At 53.5% G+C, this 23,340-nt stretch overlaps 1 protein-coding gene across 10 annotated transcripts in view; it reads left to right on the forward strand.

The window, feature by feature from the left end:
* Window positions 1-22,175, forward strand: part of LOC135185074 (protocadherin alpha-C2-like) — a 176,689-nt gene extending 154,514 nt beyond the window's left edge. For 8 of the 10 annotated variants that reach the window (XM_064161396.1, XM_064161397.1, XM_064161394.1 and 5 more), the window contains exon 4: window positions 18,976-22,175. In XM_064161396.1, coding sequence (XP_064017466.1) covers window positions 18,976-19,286 — 311 coding nt within the window. In that variant the 3' untranslated portion in view covers window positions 19,287-22,175. The remainder of the gene's footprint in view (window positions 1-18,975) is intronic. The other 2 variants (XM_064161390.1, XM_064161401.1) reach the window with 1 other exon arrangement.
* The last annotated feature ends 1,165 nt before the right edge of the window (window positions 22,176-23,340 follow it).

Here is a 23,340-nt window from a genome sequence, read left to right on the forward strand (position 1 = left end):
GGCAGGTTGAGGCTGGATGTTAGGAGGAAGTTCTGGCAGAGAGAGTGATTGGCACTGGAATGGGCTGCCCAGGGAGGTGGTGGAGTGGCCGTGGCTGGAGGGGTTGGAGCCAAGGCTGGCTGGGCACTGAGTGCCATGGGCTGGTTGGTTGGGCAGGGCTGGGGGCTAGGCTGGGCTGTCTGAGCTTGGAGCTCTCTGCCAGCCTGCTTGAGTCTATAATGAAGCAAGGGAAAAAGTTGTCTCCTGAGACTCTCTGTTAGGTGTCCATGCTCCACTCCTGCACTGCCCTTGCCAAGTGGTGAGGCTCACTCAGTTCATTCATGTTTAAAATAGACTGAAATAAAAATGGATCCCTCCTCATCTCACTGCCACTCCAAGCACCCAATTAAGTTGGTTAAAAATAGGCTCTGCTTCGAAAGACTCAAACTGGTGCTTCAAGTTTCCATAGTTACTCTCTTTCTGTTAAGTGTGCTCTGGGCAGAAGTGGGGATTCTCCTGCCTGCCAGCACTGGCAGCCCTGCTGGGCTCCTTCCTCTTTGTGCCCCAGCAGGTAACTGGAGGTTGTCTGCAGAGAGTTTGCACAGCTCTAGAGACTGGTGCTTGGTAAATGCTTTTCATAGAACCACAGGATCAGTCAGGGCTGGAAGGGAGCACAAGGAGCAGGCAGTGCCAACCCCCCTGCCATGCCCAGGGACACCCTACCCTAGAGCAGGCTGCACACAGCCTCAGCCAGCCTGGCCTCAAACACCTCCAGCCATGGGGCCTCAACCACCTCCCTGGGCAACCCATTCCAGCCTCTCACCACTCTCCTGCTCAACAACTTCCTCCTCACCTCCAGCCTCACTCTCCCCACCTCCAGCTTTGCTCCATCCCCCCCACAGTCCTGGCACTCCCTGAGAGCCTCAAAAGTCCCTCCCCAGGTTTTTTAGGCCCCCTTCAGATCCTGAAAGGTCTTTTGCTGAGGGTAAGGAGTGACCTGGCTGAGGGCACCAAGTCTACTGTCAGTAAATCTGCAGCTGACACCAAGCTGGGAAGGAGCTGATCAGCTGCAGGGTGGGAAGATGCTGCAGAGGGACCTGGCCAGGTGTGTCTGTGGGCTGAGGCCAATGGGATGAGATTCAGCAGGGCCAAGTGCAGGCTCCTACACTGTGCCCACAATAACCCCATGGAGCCACAGCCTGGGAAGGAGTTGCTGGAATCAGCCTGGCTGAGAGGGGCCTGGCAGCAGCTGGGCAGGAGCCAGCATGGAAGGGCAATGTCAGCTTGGCCTACATCAAGCCCAGGGTGCCCAGCAGCAGCAGGGATGCCACCCTGCCCTGTGCTGGCACTGCCCTCACCTGCAGCACTGTGTGCAGCTCTGGGCCCCCCCTGCAAGAGAGAGATTGAGGGGGCAGAGGAGAGTGATGAGAGTGGGGAGGGGCTGCAGGGGAAGGCTGAGAAGGAGAGGCTGAGGGAGCTGGGGGTGGTTAGCCTGGAGAAGATGAGACCTGGGGGGGACCTTATCACTCTCTACAACCACCTAAAAGGAAGATGAAGTCAGGTGGGTTCAGGCTCTGCTCCCAGGCCACTTGTGACAGGAGAAGAGGGCATGGCCTGAAGCTGTGCCAGGGGAGCTTTGGCTTGGATTTTAGGAAGCACTTCCTCAGGGAAAGGCAATTAGGCACTGGAATGGGCTGCCCAGGGAGGTGGTGGAGTCACCCCCCTGGAGGTGTTGCAGAAAAGCTTGGATGTGGCACTTGGTGGCAAAGTTTGGCTGATGTGGTGAGTTTGGTTACAGGCTGGACTTGGTCATCTCTGAGGTCTTTTCCAGCTTCAGTGCTTCTGTGATTCTATTCTGAGCTCATCTGAGTTCTCTCAGGAGTGTTCACTCTCTGCCCAGGCTGAGGTCACTTGGGTGAGGTTTAACAGAGCCAAGGGCTGGGTCCTGCCCCTGGGACACAACAACCCCATGCAGTGCTCCAGGCCTGGGGCAGAGTGGCTGCAAAGTGCCCAGCAGAAAAGGACCTGGGGGTGCTGGGTGAGAGCAGTTGAATGTGAGCCAGCAGAGTGCCCAGGTGGCCAAGAAGGGCACCAGCAGCCTGGGCTGGAGCAGCAGTGGTGTGGGCAGCAGGAGCAGGGCAGGGATTGTGCCCCTGGGCTGGGCACTGGGGAGGCCACAGCTCAAATTCTGGGTTCAGTTTTGGGCTCCTCACTCCAAGAAGGACATTTGGGTGCTGCAGGGTGTGCAGAGAAGATTAACCAAGCTGGGGAAGGTCTGGAGAACAAAGCTGGTGAGGAGCAGCTGAGGGGCTTGGGAGTGTTCAGTCTGGAGGAGGCTCTCATTGCTCTCTAGAGCCCACTGAAAGGAGGTTGGAGTGAGGTGGAGTTGGTCTCTTCTCCCTAGTATCAAGTTATCAGAACTGTGCCAGGGGAGGGTTAGGTTGGAGATGAGGAAAGATCTTTCCTGCAAGAATGGTGAGGGACTGGCACAGGCTGCCCAGGGAGGTGGTGCAGTGCCCATGCCTGGAGGTGTTCAAGAAAGGTGTGGCCATGGCACTTGGGACCATGCTCTGGTGGCCATGGTGGGTTGGGTTGCTGGTTGGACTGGATGATCTTGGAGGACTTTTCCAACCTGCTGATGCTATCATTCTGTAAACTACTGCTGCTGATTCCAAAAGTTAACTTTCATTTAAACTCTGTTTCTGGTAAGGGAAATGAGAGCAGAAATTAGATCAGGGAACCTTTCAAAATGCACTTTGCTGTTGCACATAATGACTGCAGCAGATGATGCTGTGTCCAGTTCTGGGCCACTCAGTCAAAGAGCTGCTGAGGTGCCTGAAGGTGTTTGGGGAAGGGCAGCAAGGCTGGGGAGGGGCCTGGAGCACAGCCCTGTGAGGAGAGGCTGAGGGAGCTGGGGGGGTGCAGCCTGCAGCAGAGGAGGCTGAGGGCAGAGCTGATTGCTGCCTGCAGCTGCCTGCAGGGAGGCTGTAGCCAGGTGGGGTTGGGCTCTGGTGCCAGGCAGGCAGCAGCAGCAGAAGGGGCCCCAGGCTGAAGCTGTGGCAGGGCAGGTCTAGGCTGGATGTTGTTAGGAAGCTGCTGGCAGAAAGAGTGATTGGCACTGGAATGGGCTGCCCAGGGAGGGGGTGAAGTGGCTGTGGCTGGAGGGGTTGGAGCCAAGGCTGGCTGGGCACTGAGTGCCATGGGCTGGTTGGTTGGGCAGGGCTGGGTGCTAGGCTGGGCTGGGGGAGCCTGGAGCTCTCTGCCAGCCTGCTGGATCCTGTGATTCTATGATTGTATGAACTAGTCCTGTCCAAGAGATCCTGCACCAGGAGAAGCTCTCATCCTGTCTTTGGGCTTCTCTTGAGCCAACCTGAAATTTGCCTTCTTCTGGGAGGGTTTCTTTTCCATGCTCTGGGTTGGGGACAGGACTTGATGACATTCTGAGGCCCCTTCCAACCCTTTTGTGGTTCCATCTTCAGAGGTCCCTTCTAGATCTGTGATTCTGTGAGTTGGTCACAGCCAAACACTGAGATGGAGGCTGAGGTGGAAAGTGGCTTTCAGCAGCAGTCCAAGCTGCTGATCCTGTGCTCACCCCATGGAGGCAGAGTGGCCTCCAGTGGCAGAAGCCAACCAGATAGAAAGCAAGTCTGTGCTCCTGGCCTCGGTTCAACAGCTCATCTAGCAGAGAGCAAGGGGAGGGGGAGCTGAGGGGGGTTGGCTGGCTGCAGAATAATGTTCCAGGCTGCAGCAGCTCCCAGGAAATGCTTCCTCCTGTTCACCTTCACAGCAGGATTTATGGTGCCCTGGGAGGCTTTTGTCTTTCCCATCCAAGTCCTTGGATGGAAGAATTGAATTACTCCTCAGTTAAATCTATCAGAAGGCAGCAGCCAGCCCTTGGCTTTCCACTGTGACTAAGCAGAGCCCACATCTCTTCCTGCCCCCCTGGTGTTCAGAGCTTTGTCTTCTGCCATGTGTTCTGCTCTCTGCACCATCTCATGTCTCCATCGAACAATAGAGGCAGCACCCAGCAGTTGAAAGCAGTTCAGATGTCCCCTCCCTCCTGGACACATCCAGAGGGAGCCATGGATCAGACATCTCAGGTTTTAAAGGTGTGTCTCAAAGCCCACTTGTTTTTGAGATGTGCCACCCAGAAATGCTCCATGTTCCACCCAGAGGTGCTCCAAGTGCCACCCAGAAGTGCTCCATGTGCCACCCAGAAGTGCTCCATGTGCCACCCAGAGGTGCTCCATGTTCCACCCAGAAATGCTCCATGTTCCACCCAGAGGTGCTCCATGTGCCACCCAGAAGTGCTCCATGTGCCACCCAGAGGTGCTCCATGTTCCACCCAGAAATGCTCCAAGTGCCACCCAGAGGTGCTCCAAGTGCCACCCAGAGGTGCTCCAAGTGCCACCCAGAAGTGCTCCAAGTGCCACCCAGAAATGCTCCATGTGCCACCCAGAGGTGCTCCAAATGCCACCCAGAAGTGGTCCAAGTGCCACCCAGAAATGCTCCAAGTGCCACCCAGAGGTGCTCCAAGTGCCACCCAGAGGTGCTCCAAGTGCCACCCAGAAGTGCTCCAAGTGCCACCCAGAAATGCTCCATGTGCCACCCAGAGGTGCTCCAAATGCCACCCAGAAGTGGTCCAAGTGCCACCCAGAAATGCTCCAAGTGCCACCCAAAGGTGCTCCAAGTGCCACCCAGAAATGCTCCAAGTGCCACCCAGAAGTGCTCTATGTGCCACCCAGAAATGCTTCAAGTGCCACCCAGAAGTGCTCCAAATGCCACCCAGAAATGGTCCAAGTGCCACCCAGAGATGCTCCAAGTGCCACCTAGAAATGATCCATGTGCCACCCAGAGGTGCTCCAAGTGCCACCCAGAAGTGCTCTAAGTGCCACCTAGAAATGCTCCATGTGCCACCCAAAAGTGCTCTAAGTGCCACCCAGAAATGCTCCAAGTGCCACCCAGAGGTGCTCCATGTGCCACCCAGAAGTGCTCTAAGTGCCACCCAGAGTTGCTCCAAGTGCCACCCAGAAATGCTCCAAGTGCCACCCAGAAGTGCTCCAAGTGACACCCAGAAATGCTCCATGTGCCACCCAGAGGTGCTCCAAGTGCCACCCAGAAATCCACTGGCACAGACTGCCCAGGGAAGGCTGTGGATGCTCCCTCCTTGGAAGTGCCTTGAGCAGCCTGGGCTGGTGGCAGGAGTTGGGACTTGGTGATCCTGAAGGTCCCTCGCAAGCCAAACCATTCTGTGGCTGTCTCTCAAGTCAGGGTTGTTTCTGCTCTGAATCTCTGCAGGGAGCTGATCTCCCTGGGAGGGCTTCTGCAGAGTTAGCCCTGGGCTGCAGCAGCTGCTGCTGAGCACTGACACTGCCACAAGTCGATCACAGGTAGTTCCATCCCAACGTGAGAAAAGGTTTTCCTCCTGTGAGGGTGACACAGAACTGGGGCAGGCTGCCCAGAGAGGTGTGGAGCCTCCTCTAGAGATCTGCCTGTGGCAGGGGGGTTGGAGCTAGATGGTCTCTGAGGTCCCTTGCAACCTAAACCACCCTTTGACTCTGTGAGTCTGTAAAGTCAGCCCTCAGCAGCAGCCTGGGTAGGTGTTCACTGCTCCAGAAGGCTTGGTTAGGGCACTTAAGGAGGTGACTTAGCACCTGGGTTGACATGAAGACAGAGAACAGCCTTTTCTTTGGCACATGGAGGGCAGGTGGCAGCAAGATCAACCTGCTGCAGGTCCTCAGGGGGACGCTGTCTACACCACTTCTCCCCTCTCCCTTCCCAGCTGGGGATGGGCACAAGCAGTGCCCCCCAACCCCAGTTCCAGTTTTCCTTCACCTTGCTGCTGGCATTGCAGCAGAGGCAGATGCTGATGCTCTGTGTGCCCACACTTTATCTCCACTGCATGCACAAGATGAGAACAATCCACTTTGGAGTTGTTTGTTGAGGGTTTTTTGGCTGTTTCTAACTATTAACTCTCTAAAAGGACCCCTGGGAGCCTGCAAAGGTGGTGAAATGCCCAAGCAAGAATCCATCTACCTTAGCCTGCAGGAGCAGTCACTCCTTAACAACCTCTCCTTGCTACACAAACACTCATCCCCCAGCACCCAGGGGCTGGTTGGAGCTGCAGAGCCCCTGTGGAGCATCCTGGAGTTGTGTGCTTGCTGCCTTGGGCATGAAGCAGATTAGTGCCCAGTTTGGTGAGGAAGAGGTTAAAGCTTGTGCTGAGCAAACACTCCCAGGTGCCTTCCAAGACAGATTCTCCCCCTGAGAGCAGGACCTGGCACAGTAGAGCACCAGAAGGTTGTTACCTGAGAAGGTCGATGGTTTGGTGACCTTTTTGTGGGAGGAAAAGCCTCTTTTAGTGAAAAGACAATGAGAGGAGCTGCAAAAAAAAAACCCAAAAGGGTCTCTGCTTGCTTTTGCAGCAGCTGGAAGAAGCCCTTTTGCCTGTGCTGTGCTCGGGCCAGGGCAGGCTGTGCTAGCAAGCAAAGCAATTTCTGCTTTCATGCACCCCAGAATCTGCTGGCAGGGCTGAGACAATTGCTTGGATCACAGCTTCACAGGTTGCATTGGGTTGGAAGGGACCCTCCAAGGTCATCTTGTCCAACTCCCCTGCAGGCAGCAGGGACAGCTCCAACTAGATCAGCCTGCCCGGGGCCACATGAAGTCTGGCCTTGAATGTCTCCAGGGCTGGGACCTCAACCACAGCCCTGGGCAGCCCTTCTCAGTATTCTCACAGAATCAGGCAGGGCTGGAAGGGAGCACAAGGAGCAGGCAGTGCCAACCCCCTGCCATGCCCAGGGACACCCTACCCTAGAGCAGGCTGCACACAGCCTCACCCAGCCTGGCCTCAAACACCTCCAGCCATGGGGCCTCAACCCCCTCCCTGGGCAACCCATTCCAGCCTCTCACCACTCTCCTGCTCAACTTCTTCCTCCTCCCCTCCAGCCTCACTCTCCCCACCTCCAGCTTTGCTCCATGACCTCCATTTTTGGAGATCCATTCTACCACCCTCCTTGTGCAGAACTTCCTCCTGATGTCCAACCTAACTCTGCTGTGCTCCAGCTTCCAACCATTGCTCCTTGTTCTATCCCCACAGGCCCTTCTGAGGAGGGACTCCTCCTCTGCCTCCCTCTAGGTCCCCTTCAAATATTGAAATGCAGCTCTAAGGTCTCCCTGGAGCCTTCTCTTCCCCAGGCTGAACAGCCCCAACTCTTTCAGCCTGTCCTCATAGCAGTGCTGCTGCAGCCCTCCCAATCCTCAGCCACACGAGGCTGTTTTCTTATCATGAGACAACTAATCCCTGTTGAAATTCAGCCTCAGTGGCAGCATGGACAGCAACCTGAGACTGAGCTAGAAGTGACCTCCCTGCCCACCCCCTGCTTTGGATCTGGATGCTGAAGCAGTGGGGGATTAGAGAACTCCCACCACATATGTTCTGTAATTACCCTGGTTCATGTTGCTGGCTTGAAATCCAAAGAGTGCATTAAAGCTGCAAGCTCCTTGGTCAGGAGAAGCTTTCCTTTGGTTCATCCTTTATTGGTGGAGAGAAGGTTTCATTGTGTTCATTCCTTGGTAGGGAGAAGGTTTCCTTTGGTTCACTCCTTGGTGAGGAGAAGCTTTTCTTTGGTTCATCCTTTATTGGTGGAGAGAAGGTTTCATTGTGTTCATTCCTTGGTAGGGAGAAGGTTTCCTTTGGTTCACTCCTTGGTGAGGAGAAGCTTTCCTTTGGTTCATCCTTTCTTTGTGAGGAGGTTTCATTGTGTTCATTCCTTGGTAGGGAGAAGGTTTCCTTTGGTTCACTCCTTGGTGAGGAGAAGCTTTCCTTTGGTTCATCCTTTCTTTGTGAGAAGATTTCATTGTGTTCATTTCTTGGCAGGGAGAAGATTTCCTTTGGTTCACTCCTCCTTGGTGGGGAGAAGATTTCATTGTGTTCATTCCTTGGTAGGGAGGTTTCCTTTGGTTCACTCCTCCTTGGTGGGGAGAAGGTTTCATTGTGTTCATTCCTTGGTGGGGAGAAGGTTTCCTTTGGTTCACTCCTCCTTGGTGGGGAGAAGGTTTCATTGTGTTCATTCCTTGGTAGGGAGGTTTCCTTTGGTTCACTCCTCCTTGGTGGGGAGAAGGTTTCATTGTGTTCACTCCTCCTTGGTGAGGTGAAGGTTTTGTTCTGTTTATTCCTCCCATCTCCAAATCATCAAGGAAGAACAGGCCAACCAGATGGAATTAGGTTTTCTCTTGAAGACCCCAAACTGACATAGTCCTAAGTGATTCACAGCTTCGTACAATGGTTTGGGTTGGAAAGGACCTTAAAGATCATCAAGTTCTAACCCCCCTGCCACAGGCAGGGACACCTCCCACCAGCCCAGGTTGCTCAAGGCCTCATCCAACCTGGCCTTGAACACCTCCAGGGACAGTACATCCACAACCTCCCTCCCAACAGGGCAACCTGTTCTAGTGTCTCACCACCCTTACTTTGCTTGCCTGACATAGTCCTCAGAGATGTTTGGGATTGTTTGGCAAATCAGTAGTTAAAGTGGGTTTGGTTTTCTTATGATGAGAGAAAAAAAACCAACTGAGGTTTAATTTCAGTGGCAGCACGGACAGTAACCTGAGATTGAGATTGGGTGAGGTCTTGGGCAGCCTGGGCTGGTTGAGAGGTGTCCCTGCCCAAGGCAAGGGGTTAGAACTAGCTGAGCTTTAACATCCCTTCCAACCCAAACCGTTCTGTGAAGCCATGGATCCCTAAGGGCTATGTCAGTTTGGAGGCTTCAAGAGAAAATATCATCCCCACTCTCTTCCCTTCCATCTGCTAAGCTATTCTGTGGGGCTGTGAGCCTATGAGTATGATTCTAGGGTCTGTGTGTCTATGGTCTGTGAGTTTATGATTCTGTGGGTGTGTGTCTTTGATTCTATGGATCTGTGTGTCTTTGATGCTATGGGGCTCTAAGTCTATGAGTGTATGAGTCTGTGAGTCTGAGTTTGTGAGTCTGGGTGTGAGTCTATGGGCCTATGAATCTGATTCTGTGAGTCTGTGAGTCTGTGATTCTGTAGGTGTGTGAGTCTGACTCTGTGAGTCTATGAGTGTATGATTCTGAGTCTGTGAGTCTATGAGTCTATGGGTCAGTGATTCCATGGGTCTATGAATCTATGGTTTTGTGGGTCTATGAGTCAGTAATTCTATGGGTCAGTGATTCCATGGGTCTATGAATCTATGGTTCTGTGGGTCTATGAGTCAGTAATTCTATGGGTCAGTGATTCCATGGGTCTATGAATCTATGGTTTTGTGGGTCTATGAGTCAGTAATTCTATGGGTCAGTGATTCCATGGGTCTATGAATCTATGGTTCTGTGGGTCTATGAGTCAGTAATTCTATGGGTCTATGGGTCAGTGATTCCATGGGTCTAAGAGTCTATGGGTCTATGAGTCTATGATTCTGTGCATCTATGGGTCTATGAGTCTGTGGGTCTATGGGTCAGTGATTCCATGGGTCTATGAGTCTATGGTTCTGTGGGTCTATGAGTCAGTAATTCTATGGGTCTATGAGTCTATGATTCTGTGCATCTATGGGTCTGTGGTTCTGTGGGTCTATGGGTCTATAAGTCAGTGATTCTATGGGTCTATGGTTCTGTGGGTCTGTGATTCTATGGGTCTATGATTCTGTGAGTCTGTGAGTCTGTGATTCTGTGGGTCTATGAGTCTCTGGTTCTGTGGATCTATTGGTCTATGGGTCTATAATGCTCTGAGTCTATAGGGCTATGAGTCTCTGGTTCTGTGGATCTGTAGGTCTGTGGGTCTGTGATGCTCTGGGTCTATAGGGCTATGAGTCTCTGGTTCTGTGGATCTGTAGGTCTATGATGCTCTGGGTCTATAGGGCTATGAGTCTCTGGTTCTGTGGATCTGTAGGTCTATGATTCTCTGGGTCTATAGGGCTATGAGTCTCTGGTTCTGTGCATCTATGGGTCTATGGGTCTGTGATGCTCTGGGTCTATAGGACTATGAGTCTCTGGTTCTGTACATCTATAGGTCTATGGGTCTGTGATTCTCTGGGTCTATAGGGCTATGAGTCTCTGGTTCTGTGCATCTATGGGTCTATAATTCTCTGGGTCTATAGGGCTATGAGTCTCTGGTTCTGTGCATCTATGGGTCTATAATTCTCTGGGTCTATAGGGCTATGAGTCTCTGGTTCTGTGCATCTATAGGTCTATGATTCTCTGGGTCTGTGAGTCTGATTCTCTGGGTCCATGAGTCTCCAATTCCCTGATCCATCAGTGATCACCAAAGTGCCATCAGCTTTCTCCTGGTCAAACCCTTCCTCTGTCTTTCCCTTCACTCTATCCTGCTGCTGCTGGATTTAGCTTTGCTTTCTTCATTATGCTGCTGGTTGTGGCTGGGGGAGGGAGAAATTTTTTTTTCTGTGTTTAAAAAAAAACCCAAACCCCCCCCCCCCCCAAAAAAAAAAAGATGAAATGGACATTTTAATCCCAGAGAGGCTTAGGGCTGATCAGTGCAGCCAGAATGTCTGCGGACATCCTCCAAATGACACAAAGGGTTTTGCAGTGCAGGCTGTTCGCATTTGATGTCTGTGCAGCCTCCACCTAGCAGTGAATATTCATTAAGCCTGCCGGAGGCAGAAGCTGCAGCCGGTCCAGCAGCGGAGGAGGAGGCAGGGAGGACAGAAATCAGGTTAATGATGAGCTTCCCCTGCAATTTGCTTCCTGCTTATTGCCTGACCTCACTTTGAAAGAAATTCATTTAATTAATGCGTTTTTTCCTAGCCTGACCTGAGGACAGAAGGGGCTGTGTGGGGTATTCCTGGGCTCAGGCTGGCTTTAGGCAGAATGTTCTGGTGTCTAGAGGAACAAATCCAAACAGACCTCAACATTACAAATGATTTCCTTTAAAGGCAATCAAAGTAGATGGTTTGGCTGAAAGCTTTTATCTAAATGCTTTCCTGTGTCCATGAGCCACCGAAATTTTCAGGGTAGGTGTGATTGGACTCAGTGATCTCAGGAGTCTCTGCCTGGATCTTCCTTCCAATCTGCACACAAAGCTTTGGAGAGTGGAAGGGGCAGAGCCTCGGCTCACAGGCTGGAGCTGGCTCCATGCTCTGGAAGTGAAGCTTTTCCTTGACTCCTTCTGCCTCTGATCACAACTAAAGGGATGATTTTACTGGAATTCCACGAGGATGAGTGTGGGACTTGAGCACCTCCCCTGTGGAGAGAGACTGAGAGCCCTGGGGGTGTTTAGTCTGGAGCAGAGAAAGCTGAGAGGGGAACTGAGCAATGTGCACAGACAGCTGAGGGGTGGGGGGCAGTGCCTGGGGCCAAGCTCTTTTGGGTGGTCCTTCTCCTCCAGACTACTCTCAAGCCACTCCCTGCCCAGGCTTTGGGTTTGGATTGCCCTGACCTAACACAGGACTTTGCACTTGGCCTTGTTTTACTTCATGATGTCTCTAAATATCGAAGGGGAGGCTGTCAAGTGGATGAGGCCAAGCTCCTTTCAATGGCCCACAGCAATAAGCCAATGAGCAGCAGCTACAAACTGTAACAGAGAAGGTTTCAGCTCAGCATGAGGAGAAATTTCTTTACAGGGAGGGTGGCAGAGCCCTGAAGCAGGCTGCCTAGAGAGGCTGTGGAGCCTCCTTCTCTGGTGGCTTTCCAACCCCACCTGGATGCATTCCTGTGTGAAGTCCCCTGGGGGATCCTGCTTGGCAGGGGGGTTGGACTGGATGAGCTCTGGAGGTGCCTCCCAGCCTCCAACATTCTGTGATTCTGCCAAGTTGCCAATTCAAGAGAGACAGGAACCTGCTGGGGAGAGTCCAGTGGGGGCCATGAGGATGAGTGGATGCCTCTGGGGCACTGCAACATTTCTCCTGTGAAGAAAGGCTGAGCCCTGGGGGACTTTCAAACCCCCACCTGGATGCACTCCTGTGTGAACTGCCCCGGGTGGGGGCATCCTGCTTGGCAGGGCAGTTGGACTGGATGAACTCTGGAGGTCCCTTCCAATCTCTGAGGTTCTCTGGCTCGGTGGTTCTGTGTAAGGGTGAGTGGGGAGGGGCAGAAGGGAGCGAAAGCAAAGCTGCTGTCTGGGCTGAGCATGTCACAGAGCCCACACTGTCCCCCCAGGGAGACGGCGCTGCGCAGAGATGCTTTGCTCTTCTCCCCCTTGAGCAGGGGCACATCTGTTCCAGCACGGCTCAGCCTTCTTCTGGCGAAGGTTCTGTAAGGAGGCAGCAGAGGCTCAGGGGGCAGAGCCGATGGAGCTGACACCCGGGGCGTGCGGCCAGCTGGCACCGCGGGCAGTGAGCGCCGCCTGCCCCAAGCGAGCACCAGCCTGGAGCTCTGGGGCTACGCAGGGATGGGGGAAGCCCAACAGGTGGCTGCCCTGAAAGAGAGGAAAAGGGCAGTGAGAGGGAAAGTGCAGCCTGAGCCCTGATGGGATGACTATTGGTGGGGCTGAGTGGTGACCTCTTCCCTGAGCAGCATTTGGCCCCAGATTTGGAAGCCATCTCAGTTTCAGACTGTTTGTAGCTATCACTCAGCATTTCCACCGTGTTCCACATCAGCTCGGGTGGGTCTCGAAGCTGATGAAAGCCAAGCCTAGGACCAAGTGAATCGGAACTGCTGCCTCTGAAAGGGCAGCACCGCAGGTGGCAGCGCGGAGCTGCGCCGTGGAGGTTTGCAGCAGAGGACTCAGGACCTGAACTGTGCTGCTGCTGTCGCTGCTGTCATAACTGAAACGCCCAAATGGAGAGCAGTGCTGAGTGGTGTCCCTCAGAGGCAGTACTGGGAGCAGTGCTGATGAACATCACAGGATCACAGGATGCCAGGGGCTGGAGGGGACCTCCAAAGCTCCTCCAGTCCAAGCCCTGCCAGAGCAGGAGCGCCCAGAGCAGCTCACACAGAACACATCCAGGCAGCTCTTGAATCTCTCCAGAGAGGGAGACTCCACAGCCCCCCTGGGCAGCCTGTGCCAGGCTTCTGTCACCCTGACAGGGTAAAAATTTCCTCCTCCTGTTTCCATGGCACTTCCTCTGCCTCAGCTTCCACCATTGCCCCTTGTGCTGGCACTGGGCACCACCCAGCAGAGCCTGGCTCCAGCCTCTGGGCACTCAGCTTTATGTCTGTATCAGCATGAATGAGGTCACCCCTCAGGCTCCTCCTCTCCAAGCTCCCAGCCCCAGCTCCCTCAGGCTCTCCTTGTGAGGAAGATCTTCCACTGCCTGCAGGACCTTTCTGGCTCTGTGCTGGACTCTCTCAGGCAGTTCCCTGAGGTCCTTCTTGAACCGAGGGGCCCAGAACTGGACACAGTATTCCAGCTGCAGCCTCAGCAGGGCAGAGTTGAAGGGGAGGAAAACCTCTCTCGACCTACTCACCACAGCCCTTCTTATGCACCCCAGGATGGCATTGCCCCTGCTGGCCACCAGAGCACATTGCTGGCTCTTGGGCACCCTCCCATGCACTAGGACCCTCCAGGGCCTTTTCCTCTTTGCTACCTTCCAACAGCTCAGTCCCCAACCTATCCTGATCCCTGGGCTGGTTCTTTCCCAGGTGCCTTGCCCTTGTTTAACTCCATTCCGCTCCTCCCTGCCCAGCCCCCAGCCCAGGTCTCGCTGTTGAAGTCGTTGTCAGCAGAACAGATGCTCGGATCCCAGCAAGTCTGAGGGTGACACCAACCTGTGTGGCCCTGTTGGCACTCTGGAGGGGAGGGTCTCACACGGGGCAGAGTAACCTCCCTTGTCCTGCCTTGTTCAGTTCCGATTGGCCTGAGCAGCCCACGGGCACGCAGCAAGTGCTCGGTGGTGCTCAGGGGGTCGTGGGAGTGCTCAGCCCCCTGGCAAAGCAGGCTCCAGGCTTGCAGGCTGCAGCAGCAGCAAGGAGGCAGCCCTCGGGCTGCAGCGGTGGCTGGCAGGTCCTGGGGTCACAGCTCGTTGCTAGGCCATTGCTAGGTGGTTGCCTGCACTCCGTGCCCCTTGGGTGCCCCCTAACCCCCTGGAGTGCCCCTTGAGGTGCCCACCATGCCCTCGGTGCCCTCATCTCCACCTCCTCTACCTCAAACTCCTCCTGACCCCCAACTTCCCCTCATTCCCCACCCCTTAGGTGCCCCCTACCCTTGTTGGATGCCCTCTTAGGTGCCCCTCACCCCCTAGAGGTGCCCCCTGATGGACTGAGAGGCGCCGAGGCTTTTGTCTACTCTCCTGTGCTTCTTCCACCCAGAAAGAGGAATGGGGGAGGGGGCCAAGATGGGTATTCAGGCAGGTGTTTAGGGCATGTGATGGAGATGTATTTCCAGGTGTAATTTGGACCTTCCAGCACAGAGGGGTGTAGGGGTTGGACCTCTATCTGGAGCGTGTCCAGAGCAGGGCCAGGAGGATGCTCAGAGGCTGCAGCAGCTCTGCTGTGAGCACAGACTGAAAGAGTTGGGGCTGTGCAGGCTGGAGCAGAGGAGGCTCCCAGGGGACCTTCTTGTGGCCTTCCAGCATCTGAAGTGGGCTACAAAAAAAAGCTGGGGAGGGACTTTTGAGGCTCTCAGGGAGTGCCAGGACTGTGGGGGATGGAGCAAAGCTGGAGGTGAGGAGAGTGAGGCTGGAGGTGAGGAGGAAGTTGTTGAACAGGAGAGTGGTGAGAGGCTGGAATGGGTTGCCCAGGGAGGGGGTTGAGGCCCCATGGCTGGAGGTGTTTGAGGCCAGGCTGGCTGAGGCTGTGTGCAGCCTGCTCTAGGGTAGGGTGTCCCTGGGCATGGCAGGGGGTTGGGACTGGCTGCTCCTTGTGGTCCCTTCCAACCCTGGCTGATTCTGATTCTCTATCTGCTGTGTGTTTTGGGCTGGAGAGAGAAAGAACAACCAAAAACTCCTTTCCTCACAACTGAATCTAGAATCTGCTGCTCTGCAGAGCCCCTGCTGCTCTGAGCTCCATCTGAAGTCTGCTGGGGACACTCATCTTTGGTGGCAGTACAAGGAGGTGGAAGGGATGAAAAGTTCACCTCCCTTTCCAGCCTGCAGACACAGGGGTGGAGAAGCATCAGGAGGGGCAGGGACAGCCCAGAGTTTGGGCTCTGCTGTGTGCAGGCATTTCAAAAAGAAATCGTTTGACCATGGCACATGAAGAGTGCTGCATGCCCTGAGAGTGCTGTGGTCCTTGGAAGAGAAGGCTCCAGGGAGACCTTAGAGCAGCCTGCCAGTACCTGAAGAGGGTTACAGGAGGGCTGGGGAGAGACTTGTGACAAGGGCTTGGAGTGATGGAATCAGGGACAATGGCTTTGAGCTGGGAGAGGGGAGATGGAGACTGGAGACTAGGAGAAATTCTTGGCAGTGAGGGTGGGGAGACACTGGCACAGGTTGCCCAAGGAGGCTGTGGAGGTTCCCTCCTTGGAGGTGTTCAGGGCCAGACTGGATGGGGCCTTGAGCAGCCAAGTCCAATGGAAGGTGTCTCTGCCATGGCAGCAAGGGTTGGAATGTGATGATCTCTAAGGTCCCTTTTGGATGCCCCCTGCCTGGAGGTGTTCAAGGCCAGGTTGGATGAAGCCTTAAGCAATCTGGGCTGCTGGAAGCAGTTGTAACTTGATGATCTTGAAGGTCTCTTGCAAGCCAAACCAATCTATGATTGTCTCTCAAATCAGGGTTGTTTCTGCCCTCCCTATAGAGTTCAGGGAGCTGATCCACCTGGGGAGGCTTCTGTAGAGTTAATTCTGGGCTGCATTAGCTGCTGCTGAGAACTAACACTGGCACAAATCAGAGTTACAGAATCCAGCAGGTTGGCAGAGAGCCCCAAGCTCCCCCAGCCCAGCCTAGCACCCAGCCCTGCCCAACCAACCAGCCCATGGCACTCAGTGCCCAGCCAGCCTTGGCTGCAACCCCTCCAGCCACAGCCACTCCACCCCCTCCCTGGGCAGCCCATTCCAGTGCCAATCACTCTCTCTGACAGGAGCTTCCTCCTCACAGCCAGCCCCAACCTGCCCTGCCACAACTTCAGCCTGGGGCCCCTTCTGCTGCTGTCCCTGCCTGCCTGGCACCAGAGCCCAACCCCACCTGGCTACAGCCTCCCTGCAGGCAGCTGCAGGCAGCAATCAGCTCTGCCCTGAGCCTCCTCTGCTGCAGGCTGCACCCCCCCAGCTCCCTCAGCCTCTCCTCACAGGGCTGTGCTCCAGGCCCCTCCCCAGCCTTGCTGCCCTTCTCTCAACACCTTCCAGCACCTCAGCAGCTCTCTGCAAGGGAGGAGCCCAGAGCTGGACACAGCACTCCAGGGCTGGCCTGAGCAGTGCTGAGCACAGGGGCAGAAGAACCTCCCTGCTCCTGCTGCCCACACTGCTCCTCAGCCAGCCCAGGATGCCATTGGCTCTGCTGCCCACCTGGGCACTGCTGCCTCCTCTGCAGCTCCTCTCTGCCAGCACCCCCAGGGCCCTCTCTGCCTGCCTGCTCTCAGCCACTCTGGCCCCAGCCTGTAGCTCTGCTTGGGGTTGTTGTGGCCAAAGTGTTACAAGTACTGCTGCTGGATTTGCTTTATTTAGCTCTTCCTTTGACTTCTAATAAACAACTTGAAATTGTTCAGTCAGCCCAGCAATGATGCAGGGGAAGTGCAGTGCAGGTAATCCTGTTAAGTGGAGAAGAGCATCTGAGAGGGAAGCTTTTGTTCTTTTCTTCCTGCTGCTCACAGAAGCAGAGGAGCTGTTTTAGAGGAAGCTTTGGGAGCACTGTGGTAAGTGACATTTATCCTTGATCTGAGGTGCCTCAGCATCCCAACAGTTGTTGGTGCAGCTGAACTGTGACCTTCCAGCCTGCCAGTACAGATAAGCATATGGTGGTGTCAGGTAAATGATGCAGAAGGGGAATTTCCTGAGGAGGCTGTTGAAGCCCTGCTCCTAGGGAATGCTGGATCTTAACTCCTTGAGTTCTGCCTCTCCCCATCTCTGTCTCCCACAAGGTCAGCTGTATCCTGGGCTCCACCAAAAGCAGTGTGACCAGCAGGATGAGGGAGGTGATTCTCCCCCTCCGCTCTCCTCAGACCCCACCTGGAGTACTGTATCCAGTTCTGAGGCTCATAGCATGAGAGGGACATGGAGCTGTTGGAGCAGGTCCAGAGGAGGCCACAAAGATGTTCTGGAGCACCCTCCCTGTGGGCACAGGCTAGGGGAGTTGGGATTGTCAGGATGGAGGAAAAAGGACTTCAGGGGAGACCTTTGAGCAGCCTTACAGTACCTGAAGGGGACTACAGGAGAGCTGGGGAGGGACTTCTGACAAGGGCTGGGAGTGACAGGAGGACAAATGGCTTTGAGCTGGGAGAGGGGAGAGTGAGAGTGCATATTAGCAAGAAGTTCTTCCCAGTGAGGGTGAGGAGACACTGGCACAGGTTGGGGTTGTTGTGGCCAAAGTGTAGAACCCTGCCCTTGGCCTTCTTCAATCTCATCCCCTTGGCCTCTGCCCACCCATGCAGCCTGGCCAGGTCCCTCTGCAGGGCTCTCCTACCCTCCAACAGCTCCACAGCTGCTCCTAGCTTGGTGTCATCTGCAAACTCACTGATGCTGAACTCAATCCCCTGGTCCAGATCACCAATGAAGACACTGAACAGGTCTGAGCCCAGCACTGATCCCTGGGGCACAGCACTGGTGCCTGGTGCCAGCTGGATGTGGCACCATTCACGTACCACACACTGGTTGGCTCTCAGGTTCCTCTCTGGGATGCACCAAATCAGTCCCTCAGAGCTGGCAGATATCCAGCCTGGGCATGCATACTGCCAAGGCTGACTGCCTCTGCCCTGGGCACTCCTCTGAGCCTATCCCAAAAGCCCTCAGAGGTAGCCTTGTGCTGTGCACTTGCTCCTGGCATGCAGTGGGACTGCAGTGAGCTGCATCACAGCAATCTCCTGTCCCATGCACTCTGAAATCAAGAGAAAAATAGAGAGCAGCTGCACTGCAGGGCTCTAGAAGAGAGCTCTGGAGGGGATCTAGAGCAGGCTGAAGCCAGCAGGGTGTGGAGTCAATCACTGCATTGCACACTAGCATTGAGCAGCCTGGACAAGAGGCAGTTGGTAACACCCAGGTGAGCAGGAGAGTCAATGCAGGGCCAAGCTTCCAGCTGGGAAGCCAAAGACCTCCCTGGAGGTTTTTAAGGCCAGGCTGGGTGAGGCTCTGAGCAACTAGATCAGTGTGAGGTGTCCCTGCCCATGGCAGGGGATTGGAACTAGATGATCCTTGAGCTCCCTTCCAACCCAAAGCATGTTATGATGCTCTGATTCTAATCCCAGAGAAGTGTTTGGTCACAGTCTCCAATCCAATATTGCTGCTTAGCAGCAGTGCTGGTGGTGTGGCAGCTGGCAGCAGAATCCAGCCATTGATGGGATAGAGCTGGGTGCTAGGTTGGTCTGGATGATCTTGGAGGTCTCTTCCAACCTGGTTGATTCTCTGATTCTATGGGCATTGATCAGCCAGACTGGTGGCACTTAGGGCAGCTGAATGCCTGGCAGCTCCTTCTGACCCACAGATCTACTGCTGACAATGTCTGGGGCTGCTAACAGCCTACCACAGGTCTCACCTTCGTTGGAAGTTCACACATCCCCAGGTGGATTCTTGTACCTACATTTATTTAGGCTGAATGGCTCCAGTGTTACAGTGAAGGGGAGAAGTCTTGGGGGTCCTGCTGGGTGGGAGGGTGTCCATGGGCCAGCAATGTGCTCTGATGGCCAGGAGGGGCAATGCCATCCTGGGGTGTATTAGTAGGGCTGTGATTAGTAGGGTCGAGAGAGGTTCTCCTGCCCCTCTACTCTGCCCTGGTGAGGCTGCAGCTGGAGTATTGTGTCCAGTTCTGGGGCCCACAGTTCAAGAAGGACATAGAACTGCTTGAGAGAGTCCAGCACAGTGCCACAAAGATGCTGAAGGGAATGAAACGTCTCTGTTAAGAGAGCCTGAGGGAGCTGGGGCTGGGATTCGATGGTTCTAGGATACTCACCGAGTGCTTGTCTTTAAAGGGGCTTTAGGCTTTTCTTGCTCTTTCGTCTCTTTCAGAACCCGAAGCAGGAGAGGTGTCCCCCCCAGTGGGAGCCGGTGTGAACAGCAACAGCTGGACCTTTAAATTTGGACCCAGCAATTCCAAACAAGGTGGTCCTGGTGAGTTGCCAGACAAATTCATTATCCCAGGATCTCCTGCAATCATCTCCATCCGGCAGGAGGCACCCAGCAGCCAAATTGACAAAAGTGACTTCATAACCTTTGGCAAGAAGGAAGAGACCAAGAAAAAGAAGAAAAAGAAGAAGGCAAACAAGACTCAGGAGAAAAAAGAGAAGGGCAACAGCACCACTGAGAACAGTGACCAGTGAGGGGTGGATGCTGGAAGCAGCCCCTTAGGCAGTTTTTGTAACCATGGCAGATTTCTCCTATGTAGCAACTCCCAAATTCTTCCTACTGTTAACCAATTTCCTGTGGGTACAGACTTGAGGAAAGCAGCAGGAAATTTCCAGTGTCTGTCTCAATTGCTTAACAGGTTTTGTCTTTAGCAAACAAACAGAAAGCTTTATTAAGTCTGGTGTTAACTCTTTTTCTCCACTCTGGCTTGTTTTCAGACTCTAAAAAGCAGACACAAGTTTCCTTTCTCCTACGCCGAAAAGGAGACTCTTCACAGTACAGCCAGTGAGAGGTTGGACTCTGCACTGTGGTTCCTCTGCTCCTGTCTTGATGACACTTTGTAGGACAGGTCTCAAAGTCGTAATGTTGTGCACCCCTCTATCTGATTGGAAATCTTTATGTGTGCAGATGTCAGCTTAGGTGACCCTGAGGTCAGGTTCTAAAATGCAGGGAGAGCTGTTCAATGTGTAACTAAGGAACCCCCCCCCCCAACGAACACCAAAGCTCCAGGATGTGCAGGCTGGGGGGCAGAGTCTGGAAGGAGATGCCCAGGCTTGGGAAGTCACTGTGTGGAAATACTGAGTCCTCTGTATATGACGTATTTTGCACAGCTCTGCTAAAAGCCCCCTCAACACTTGCAGCTCTTTTTAAAGGCCCCACACATTTTATCTCTTAGCAAGCCAAGCCCCGGGGGGGAAACAATGAAATTAGCCCTGGATTCAAGCCCTGAATTGAAGCCCTGAGTTAAAGCTCTGAATTGAAGCCCTGAATTAAAGCCCTGAGTCGAAGCCCTGCATTGAAGTCCTGCATCAAAGCCCTGAATTAAAGCTCTGAATTGAAGCCCTGAATTAAAGCCTTGCATTGAAGCCCTGCATTGAAGTTCTGAATTAAAGCCCTGAATTAAAACCCTGCATTAAAAGCCTGCATTGAAGCCCTGAATTGAAGCTCTGAATTAAAGCTTTGCATTGAAGCCCTGATTCAAAGCCCTGCATTGAAGCCCTGAATTGAAGCTCTGAATTAAAGCCCTGCTTTAAAGCCCTGCATTGAAGCCCTGAAGTAAAGCCCTGAATTAAAACCCTGCATTGAAGCCCTGAATTGAAGCTCTGAATTCAAACCCTGCATTGAAGCCCTGAAGTGAAGCTCTGAATTAAAGCTTTGCATTGAAGCCCTGATTCAAAGCCCTGCATTGAAGCCCTGAATTGAAGCTCTGAATTAAAGCCCTGAATCAAAGCCCTGCATTAAAGCCCTGCATTGAAGCCCTGAGTTGAAGCTCTGAATTAAAGCCCTGAATCAAAGCCCTGCATTAAAGCCCTGCATTGAAGCCCTGAGTTGAAGCTCTGAATTAAAGCCCTGAATCAAAGCCCTGCATCAAAGCCCTGAATTGAAGCCCTTAATTAAAACTCTGCATTAAAGCCCTGAAGTAAAGCTCTGAATTGAAGCTCTGAATTAAAACCCTGCATTAAAGCCCTGAAGTAAAGCCCTGAATTAAAACCCTGCATTAAATCTATGCATTGAAGCCCTGCATTAAAGCCCTGCATCGAAGCTCTGAATTAAAGCCCTGAAGTAAAACCTTGCATTGAAGCCCTGCATTAAAGCCCTGAATTGAAGCCCTGAATTAAAACTCTGCATTGAAGCCCTGAAGTAAAGCTCTGAATTGAAGCTCTGAATTAAAACCCTGCATTGAAGCCCTGAAGTGAAGCTCTGAATTAAAACCCTGCATTGAAGCCCTGAAGTGAAGCTCTGAATTAAAACCCTACATTGAAGCCCTGAAGTGAAGCTCTGAATTAAAACCCTGCATTGAAGCCCTGAAGTAAAGCTCTGAATTGAAGCTCTGAATTAAAACCCTGCATTAAAGCCCTGAATTGAAGTCCTGCATCAAAGCCCTGAATTAAAGCTCTGAATTGAAGCCTTGCACTGAAGCCCTGCATTGAAGCCCTGCATTGTAGTTCTGAATTAAAGCCCTGAATTAAAGCCCTGCATTGAAGCCCTGAAGTAAAGCCCTGAATTAAAACCCTGCATTGAGGCCCTGAAGTGAAGCTCTGAATTAAAACCCTGCATTAAAGCCCTGAATTAAAACCCAGCATTGAAGCCCTACGTTGAAGCCCTACATTGGAGCCCTGCATTGAAGCCCTGCATTGAAGCCCTGCATTGAAGCCCTGCATTGAAGCCCTGCGCCTAAGCCCTGCATTGAAGCCCTGCGCCTAAGCCCTGCGTTGAAGCCCCCAGGGTAGGAAGGGAAGGGCTGGGCTGACATCCCGGGAATGCGACGTGACTGCGGTGCTCTGTGTCCCTGCTGCCACACTGCTAACATGATTTTGCACATGATGTCTCTGAAAAAAAGTCAGAGGTTGTTTTTTTTTTCACAACACTTATGCAAAAGAGAGAGAGAGAGAGAAAAAAAAGACCCCAACCCCCCCCCCCACAGCCCCCCTTGAACTATGCTATTTGTTATTGGAGATGTTTATTTATAAAGAAATATAGCTGTAAATGGTAAAGAAATAGGATGCCCTTTGAGCCCAAACAGAAGTCAGTCTGGAGCCATTCGAGGCCTACAATTGCTGCTACTAAAGTGCTTTAGAGAAAACGAACAGACCAACCAACAAACCTGCCTGGACCACCTGTGCTCAGCTACGGCGCTGCTCTGTCGGGTGATTGGGGCTGCCTCTTGCATGTATCAATAAAGACAACAATATCTCTTTTGAGTTCCCTTCCCTCTCCCTCTCCCTCTCCCTCTCCCTTTCCCCTCCTTCTCCTCTCCCCTCCCCTATCCCATCCCCTCCCCTTTCCCTCTCCTCTCCTCTTCCCTCCCCTCCCCTCTCCTCTCCCGTCCCCTTCCCACTCCCCTCCCTTCCCCTCCCCTCTCCCCTCCCCTCCCCTCCCCTCCCCTCCCCTCCCCTCCCCTCCCCTCCCCTCCCCTCCCCTCCCCTCCCTTCCCCGCTCCTCTCCCCATCCTCTTCTCTTCTCCCCTCTCCCTCTCCTCTCTGTCTCACTCTCCTCTCCTTCTGCCTCTCCTTCTCCTTCTCCTTCTCCTTCTGCTCTCTCTCCCTTCCTCTCCCCTCCCCTCCCCTCCCCTCCCCTTCCCTCTCCTCTCCCCTATCCTCTTCTTTCCTCCCCTCTCCCTCTCCCTCCCCCTCTGCCTCTCCTGCTCCTCTCTCCCTCTCCTCTCCTCTCCTCTCCTCTCCTCTCCTCTCCTCTCCTCTCCTCTCCTCTCCTCTCCTCTCCTCTCCTCTCCTCTCCTCTCCTTCTCCTTCTCCTTCTCCTTCTCCTTCTCCTTCTCCTTCTCCTTCTCCTTCTCCTTCTCCTTCTCCTTCTCCTTCTCCTTCTCCTTCTCCTTCTCCTTCTCCTTCTCCTTCTCCTTCTCCTTCTCCTTCTCCTCTCCCTCCCCTTCTCCTCTCCCTCCCTTCCTCTCCCCTCTCCTCTCCCCTCTCCTCTCCCTCTCCCTCTCCCTCTCCCTCCCCCTCTCCCTCTCCCTCTCCCTCTTCCCTCTCCTGTCCCCTCCCCTCTCCCTCTCCCTCTCCCCTTATTTCGGGGGGGTACTTTTGCATTACTCTGCACTTTGCCCACGCTCTTCGCGAGCAAACTGTTCCTGGTATGACAAAGCAAAAGCAAAGTCCCCTCACCCGGACGGATCCCTCACCCTGCTAGCTCTGTGCAAGTCCCTTGCTGTGACCCTGCCCCCTCCCCCAGCACCTTTTTGGCTGCGTTTCGGTTGCTCTTCCTTTTTCTTCTCGGAGGTGGTGGAGTTCTGACCCTGCTCACACTCAGTATGTACAACTCAAGTACTGTATGTATGCTGTATGCTCTCATAAGGATCCTGAACTATTTATTCTGTGCTTGTGTATGTGAATGTCGATGCAGCTATTCTTAGAGTGGACTTTTAAGCTTTACTGTTGAATGTAAATCCTTTTTTTTTTTTCTTTCTTTCTTTCTTTTTCTTCCTTTTTTTGGTTGGTTTCATTTCCTTGGTGGAAAAGTGGAGTAGTGTTGATTTCTTTTCTTCCTTTTCTGAAGCCACTGTTGCTTATCAGC

This window comes from Pogoniulus pusillus, chromosome 22 (assembly GCF_015220805.1).
Source record: "Pogoniulus pusillus isolate bPogPus1 chromosome 22, bPogPus1.pri, whole genome shotgun sequence".
Classification (NCBI taxonomy): Eukaryota; Metazoa; Chordata; class Aves; order Piciformes; family Lybiidae; genus Pogoniulus; species Pogoniulus pusillus.